Raw genomic sequence first — 7743 nt, 5'->3', positions numbered from 1 at the left:
AACATTTACCCGCGAGCTGGCTTAAGGCCAACTCCACCGCAGAACCCCATCTTGTCCGGTTTTGTCCGTATGGGGCAAAATCTGGCCCAACGGGCTTACCCAAACGGACAAGCACGTCCGTTCGCGTCCGCTTTTGTCCGGCTCAACCCCAAAACTAGACCAAACTTGAGCCACGAATGCTCCCGAACGGACAGAAAACGAACGCTCTCCTCGTCCCTCTCGTCCGCTCCTGTCCGCCCCTGTTCGCCCTCTGGCCCACAAATCAGTGAGACGAGAGCTACTGCGCGGCCTGCGAGGCCAGCGGCGATGCCACCGACGCAGGACGCAGCTCCGGTGCGCGGGGCGGGGCGGGACTGGCGAGCTCGGGTTGAGGCAGGGGTGCGTGGCGGCGGCGCGCTCGTGCGGTGCGGCGGCGAGCTCGGGAAGGGCTTGGGTGCGCGCGCGCAGCACGACGAGCTCGGGGTGGAGCAGCGGCGCGTGCGCGGCGGGGCCGCGGCGAGCTGGGGTCGGGGCAGGCGCGTGCCGGGGCCGCACGGTGAACTCGGGGCAAGGCGGAGGCGCACGCGGGGCGGCACAGAGAGCTCGGGGCGGAGCAGTGGCGTGCGGGATAGGGCAGGGGTGCGCGCGCGCCACGACGAGCTTTGGACCGAGCCGCGGTGCGCGCGGCGCGGGGCCGCGGGAAGCTCGGGTCGAGGCGGGGGCGCGCCCGAGCCAGACGCCGAGTGCGGGGCCGCACGGCAAGCGCGTGGGGATGAGCTTGGGGCGGGGCATGTCGCGGCTGCGGCGGGCGCGCGCACGACACCGCGAACTCGGGGCGGAGCGGGACGGGGCGGGGCGGCGCAGGGCGAGGCAACACGACGAGCTGCAAGGGCGGGGCGGGGTGGCGCAGGCGTGTCGTGGCTGCGGCGGGCGCGCGCGCGACACGGCGAGCTCGGGGCGGAGCGGGACGGGGCGGGGCGGCGCAGGTCGAGCTCGGTGCGGTTTGGGGCAGACGCGGCGAGCTCGGCGCGGCTCGGCGCAGACGCGGGCGAGCTCGGCGCGGCGCGCGGGCGTCGGCAAGCGACCTTGAGGCGGAGGCGGGCGAGCTCTGCGCGTCGACGGCAGCGAGGCGTGCTCTGCGAGGTGCTGCGACAAGTCGGGGCGGACTGTTTGTGGTCTCGAACGCCTTCTGCGCGTTGGGCGCAGATGCCCCATACACGTGTCCACCCTCCGGACGTCCGCCGAATCGCACCCAAAGGGACGCGAGCGGACGTCCGGATGGGGTCTTGCGGTGGAGATGGCCTAAGAAGGCCTCCCGGCATCTATCACGGCGGACCGAGCGTGGGCGCCGCCGGCGTTGCGCAGTGACCGCAGGGTTGGAGGATGTGCGCCTGCTCTTCCGGGAGGTGACCTCGGTCGATCCATCGCCCCGCGCCTGAAATGGGAAAGTTAACGGGGGAAGGAGGGTGACCACGATGGATTTGAGCCAGCATCCCCGAAACGGGGGGACACACTACGATCCGCCGGGCGGAAGACCGCCGTCGCGCAGGACGGCCCACCTCGATGTAGGATACGCGGCATCAGAAACCGGATCCGACCTTACCGTTGACGAAGCAGGAGACATCGGCTGATCCAGGACGCTCGGCTGACCGCGGGGTGGGTGGGGGGGGGGGGGGGTTCCGGGGAGGGTTGACGGCCGATAATAGCCGGATTTGTGGCCGCCGCGGCCGGAGTGGCCAGCGACGTAGGTGTGGGGGAGGGAAGGCTTGCCTCACTCAGCTACGGTTCCGTTCGTAATCCAAGTTACGCGCGCGATGCTTTGTGAAGTGGTGAGAAGAATTGCATGCGTTCCTGAGTGGTATGTGCAGCAATCAGTAACTAATACCAACCCAGACCAATCTGAGAAATAAAGCCCATATGTTTCCCGAAACCAAAGCACGTTAGGTATCGGAGATAGTAAATCCGACTCCTACTCCTCTAAGGCGATGGCAGCAGCCATAAAATAGAGCCTCGTACGCACGTACGAGTTTATACACTGGAAAACCGCACGTAGGAGCTTGTCTCTGTCTCTAGAAAATAGAAGGTACGCCACCTATAAAAAGAAGAAACACACCAAGGAATCATGAGCTCGTGCCTGAGGAGCTCGCGCTCCCTCCTCGCTGCAGCCATCCGTCTCCTGCAGTCTTCTGTCAACGTATGTCTATGGCATTGCATGTTTCTCAGAACTATTGTGCCTCCCTGTGGAGGTCGGTGACCATGCACTTGCCTCTTCGCCGGTACTTACACGCCTTACACGCACTGTGGAGGACCATGACAGCATCTATGTTCCTAACTCTCCGCGTTGGCACAAGGACCATTGTCTACCGTGAATTTCACGTTGAGACCGTGCCGTGCACCAACCGCACCCACAAGGTCATCCACTCTCCCAGGAGAGCACGAGAGATCGCAGAGCGTGACTTTGCAAATTTCAAGAGGAAGCACGCCTCCAAGATCCTCGACCCACACCACCCTGAAAGTGTTCGCGTCCATGCCATTGGCTGGAAGATCATTCGCGCTATCCGTCGTGTATTGTCCATTAAGAGGAAGATAGAGCGACAAGGGCAGGAACCACTACAGAAGATGACACGTCTGGGTTGGATCCGCGAGCTCAATTGGGAGGTGCTAGTCGTAGAGGAAAACGTCAGAACAGGAAAGTGCTTTCCTGGTGGTGGCAAGATAGTAGTCTCCACGGGATTACTTGATCATTTCAGCACAGATGCTGAGATTGCCACCATCATCGCGCATGAGGTACACACATACGTTTGTTCGTTCAGTCATTTTGGATTGGTGAGATGCTAGTTTTCTAAGCAGGTAGTATTTTTGTATTGGTGTGTATATATATGTAGGTTGGACATGTTATTGCGAGGCACTCCTCCGAGATGATCAAAATATTCAAGTGGTGGTTCCCAACCCGCCTCCTCGTGACGCCATTGTTACAAAGGTATATTAATTACATCACTTCTTTTACCCCCACCATGTTCATACCTTCATCTTATCAAAGTGCCTTTTATTCTTTTGTCCCTAACTCCATATTATCCCAAGTTTTGGGGAATCCTCAATTATTTGGCCCTCTTCCATTTGGCATCCCTACACAAATCTCTGTTTTTCTCGTTTTCGTGCCAGCGCCCACTGACCATCGCGTTAATGTTTGTTGGATACCTATATGCCCCTCTTTCATGAGCCACTGCTAGTTGGGGTCCCACCGGTGAGCTGCTACTAAAAAAACATATAACCTATGTGAACGAGATGGCCAATGGGCAGCGACATGAAAGGGGTTTTTCATGTGGGCACCAAATGGAAGAGCGGCGAAACCAAGGGTTGCCAAAAAGAGTCGGGATTATCTCTAATCTTTGGAAATCCTAGGTTTTGACCCTCTGTGATTTGGAGTCCCTATGAAAATCCCCATTTTTCTCGTTTCCGTCCGGTCAACGCCCACTAACCATTACGTTCATGTTGGATACCTATGCCCCTCCGCCACGAGCCACTGCCAGTTAGGCTGGGGAAGACTAGTATACCTAATGTGAGATTCTATACTAATCTCCCCCAGTTAGGCTCCCACCCATGAGCTACTGTCAAAAAAAAAACTTGTAACCTATGTGAATGTGACGAGCAATGAGCAACGACACGGAAGTAGTTTTTTCACGGGAACACCAAACGAAAGAGGGGGCAAACCTGAGTTTTTTCAAAAAACTAGGAAGAACGCCGGAACCAACTAGAGACAACTAAAAATCATTGAATTTAATACAATATATGTATGCATGCAAGTATTTACTTCATGTTAACTAGAATATGTTATTTTCTAAGAATGTGATGTTAATTACATACTTCGTATTGTAGGAATGAGCTAGATGCAGATTACATTGGAATGTTGCTACAGGCTGCTGCTGGTTTCAATCCCCACGCTGCCCCTATGTCCCTTGAAAAGGCAGGAAGAATAAATCGGAAGTCGACATTGACAAAATTGCTCTTCTTCTTCTCATTCAGCCCTCATCCATCTATTAAGAAAAGATCACAACTTTTATCGCAACCCAAGGTCATGTCGGAGGCAATGGAATTGTACAGAGAAGCAACCAGTGATGGGCCTGACAATGAAGGATGTAGTTCCTCTTAATTAAGCTCTAGCTAGATCTGCATAGGATTTGGTGGTGCATCAAGTGTGCAAAAGAATGCGCACATGCATTTTCTTGTTAGATTTGTGGACTGATGTTAAATGGGTACTTCTATGAACACTAGTTGCATGTCCGTGTGTTGCCATGGAACCATACCAAAATTGTTTTAGTCGTACTTGTCCCACCTCATCCATATCACTAGTTCTATTTTTTCCCGACACGTGTCCTATTTCTCATATACCCAACCAATAAGCAGATAAATAGGCGATTTCCTATGCATTGTGGTAGCTACACATGCATGGTGGCAACTACACACCCTTTGGTATAAGTGCCTTTATTTTTATATATGAGATATGGGGTTTCTTATGACATTGGCCCAAGTGCATTTTGGTTGTATAGAAATGGTTTTTTTTATAATCAGAGATAAAAATTGGGGCCATGTGTAGCCACCACCGTGGGTAGTAAATTATTTTCGTAAGTAGATAAGCTGGCACTCACAATGCTTGCCTTGCATATTTTATGGATCTGTTGGGCTCATGTGTACATGTGTATTCCTCTTAACAGTCCTTATTTTGGACTAATTGTACCATTCAAAAAAAATGCTTCATGTGATTTCCCCTCCTCTTTCATTGTGCACGTGTACTTATGGTTGGTTGAGACCATGGGATAAAAAAGAAAAAAAAACAGTTTGTGTTTCCAGTGTGTCAAACAGATTGAGAAGGCGACTAGAGAGGGAGGTGGGTGAATAGGAGACTATAAAATCTTAGCTTCACTTCCAAATTGTTGGGTCAATGCGGATAAAGTAAGTTCTTTCTAATATGCAATTGTCGACGGGTGATCGTTGAGATTGGAGCTACGATGCACCTGCTAGATTGTTTGGCCAGGGTTAAAACACTCCATACACACGTGGCAAGAGAATTACCTAGGTTCAGGTCATCGCGAGGTGTAATGCCCTACTCCGCTTATAGTGTTGTTCGTATATTGATTTCTTAGATTCCAAAAAAAAAAGTCTTTCTCGACATATGAACTTCTTTTTTTGCGCATAAGAGTGTTTAGGTATTTCACATACATATAAGACATATGTAACAGGTCGACACATAATTTTCCAATTCCAAATATATAAGAAAATAAGAGTGTTTAGGTATTTCACATAAGCAAGCACCAACATCATCAAACAACAGGCCCCTTTCGTGTCACAAATACTAACTTCTAAACTTCTCACGTCCACACTCTGCCCGGTGCTCTCGCGCTCGGCGTCACTACTATAGCTTAGAGATTGTAGCAGCTTTATTAGATCCGGAAGAAAGCACATAAAAATCAAACTTGGGACATCATAATCATATATGATCCCTCTCATCTGATTCAGTTGTAGGCATCGGGGTTGGCGATGAGGTAGGCCTCAGCGGCCTTAAAGATGGCGGTGACGGATTCCTTGGCCTTGGTGATTTCGTCATTCACCTCCACGCCTGGTAGCAGCTTGTACGTCGAGTCCACCTTCACCAAGCTCCCTCCATTGGCTGCCGGCTCCACCTTGATGTGCGACATTGCAGTCTCGATGGCCGTGCCGATGCCACCGCCCTCGATGAGGGTCGACTTGCACTCGCACTTCTCCTCGTCCAGGAACTCGAGCCTCTCCTTCATGAGGGTAAAGGGCATGGCTGCAAGAGCAAAGAATCGCGTGTTATGCCACCGCCTGACTGAGGTGACATGCGTGGATTGTATGTGATGCATATGTATGTACCTGAGGTGAAGTTGAACTGCCTGACGCTGCCGATGTCGCCTTCGCCCTCAACGGGGTGGGCGCTGGCGACGATGTGGGGCGCGAGCTTGGGTGCCAGAATGTGCCAGTCCATGACGCCGGCACGGAACAGGCGCGGTGCCGCGACCGACGACTCGATCTCGTGGGCCCAGCTGTTTGTGGAGGCCATTGCTGCGGTGATCAACTAGTTAAGATGGGCAGGTGCAAACGCTATGAGCTCAGTCAGAGCGTTGTGTTGCTAGTGCAAAGTAATTGTAGTATGTTGCAGCGGCTGCTTGGTTGCCGAGAGCGTGCACGGCGAGAGCTATAAATAGGTGTCCCGGAGCGCGGGGTTGGTGCCGGATGGGGTCTGGTGAGGTCGCCGGTCGCCGAGTTTCCACGAGGGACAGCAGTTCAGACTTATTTATGCAGGCAGGGTTGGCACGGATGATGGATGGCACTCCTCGTGGCCCTCGTCGTCAACGTTTATTGATTCTGGTGTGCAAAGAATGTGTTCCAGGGAGTAAAATACGGTAATGCCAAACGAAAATGATGGTGACAGGTGTGGTTGGCATATGGCATGGTTGGTGTCTGGTGGGAAAGAAAACGCCACTCTTTCAGTGGGCTACATGTCTCTACGTAAACTATTCTCGCGTGTTTTATTCTGAGTTTTTAAAACTATTTATTATTATGAGTTATTATTTGAGTATACCAGCTGTTCTTTTGACCATCCTTGACACTATGTTCAGTTGTATTTTCTTTACACCCAATTTCGTTCAAATCGACTATCTTTCTACATATCCAGCAGACTGAACTTGCTGAATCCTAATGTGCATAGTTGCACTAACCGCCCATATAGGGCAGTACCTACATCATGGCTCCAAATTTTGTGCGTGTGATAAATGTGTACATGCATTGTCCACTCGAATTATCCCACTGAAACTCTAAAGCGACATCCCTTACTCAGATTGATTATTCACGGAGAAACCACCATCGCCGATGGTCTTACCACCCGTCAAAAGGTTTTTATCAGTGATGCGGGGATCAGGGCGGTTGTTGGCTTTCTTGGAGGCAAGTGTTGGAAATATGCCCTAGAGGCAATAATAATTGTGTTATTTTTTATTTCTAAATTTATAATTGATGTTTGTATTCTATGGTAGAATTGCTATGGTTTTCAAATTTGCGAAAACTAAGAGGTTCAGAGAAAAAATTCGCATGCACGTGTAAGATTATAAACGGTAAAAATAAGATTTCTAGTCTTACCGTTAGCACTAGCTCAAGTGTTGCATGATGGTTCTATTTTTCTAATCATGGTTATAGTTAAGTGTAATGATGATGCCAACAAGATCGAGGGAAGAATGTTGGAAGAACATCATGTTGAATTGACCCAACTTGTATGTTATACTTTTTTTTCGAAAAGGGGGAAAAAAACCCCGGCCTCTGCATCAGCACGATGCATACGGCCCTCTTATTAAAAAATGAAGTAGTGCCAACATGGTTCCAATGGTCATAGAAAAGTAGAAAAAGCTCACACAGAGCCAAAAAAGGCTAGAAACAACAACTAGCCAAATCAAGATGCCACAACCGGCTGGGTAAAATAGATAGGAACACTAAAAGTTAACATATGCACAATTTCTTAGACCATCAGAGCGTCGAGTCATTTCATACGACGATACACTTTGGGGATAGTGTTGGGGACACACATAACAGGTAGGCCCATAAAGGGTCAAAATATCACAAAGCATGGGGTCCACACATGAGATGGGTCCAGATAAATATCATTCATACATACTATCCACTCGAACATATCGACGTACCATCCACTCGGATGGCAGGCAACCACTCGGCAGTATGATTCACTCGGTTATGCGAAGACCA

The 7743-nt window shown here is 50.9% G+C and overlaps 1 protein-coding gene across 1 annotated transcript; it reads right to left on the bottom strand.

Annotated features, from left to right (window-relative positions):
• Positions 1-5228: 5228 nt before the first annotated feature.
• Positions 5229-6152, bottom strand: LOC123042202 (pathogenesis-related protein 1). Its single transcript, XM_044464706.1, has 2 exons — positions 5869-6152; positions 5229-5785 (listed from the first exon to the last, which is right to left on the bottom strand). The coding sequence occupies exons 1-2, from the start codon at positions 6053-6055 to the stop codon at positions 5490-5492; spliced, it is 483 nt and encodes a 160-aa protein (XP_044320641.1). The 5' UTR covers positions 6056-6152; the 3' UTR covers positions 5229-5489.
• Between the last annotated feature and the right edge of the window lie 1591 nt (positions 6153-7743).

Source organism: Triticum aestivum, chromosome 2B (genome assembly GCF_018294505.1).
Source record: "Triticum aestivum cultivar Chinese Spring chromosome 2B, IWGSC CS RefSeq v2.1, whole genome shotgun sequence".
Taxonomy (NCBI): domain Eukaryota; kingdom Viridiplantae; phylum Streptophyta; class Magnoliopsida; order Poales; family Poaceae; genus Triticum; species Triticum aestivum.
This window is presented reverse-complemented; position numbering and strand designations above follow the sequence as displayed.

What these genes read in the sequence shown, in the direction of transcription:
- LOC123042202 (XM_044464706.1), bottom strand. Translation starts at nt 6,055, where the DNA reads ATGGCCTCCACAAACAGCTGGGCCCACGAGATCGAGTCGTCGGTCGCG. An exon ending in GCAGTTCAACTTCACCTCAG is followed by an intron (nt 5,786 to 5,868) that starts GTACATACATAT and finishes TTGCTCTTGCAG; the next exon opens with CCATGCCCTTTACCCTCATG.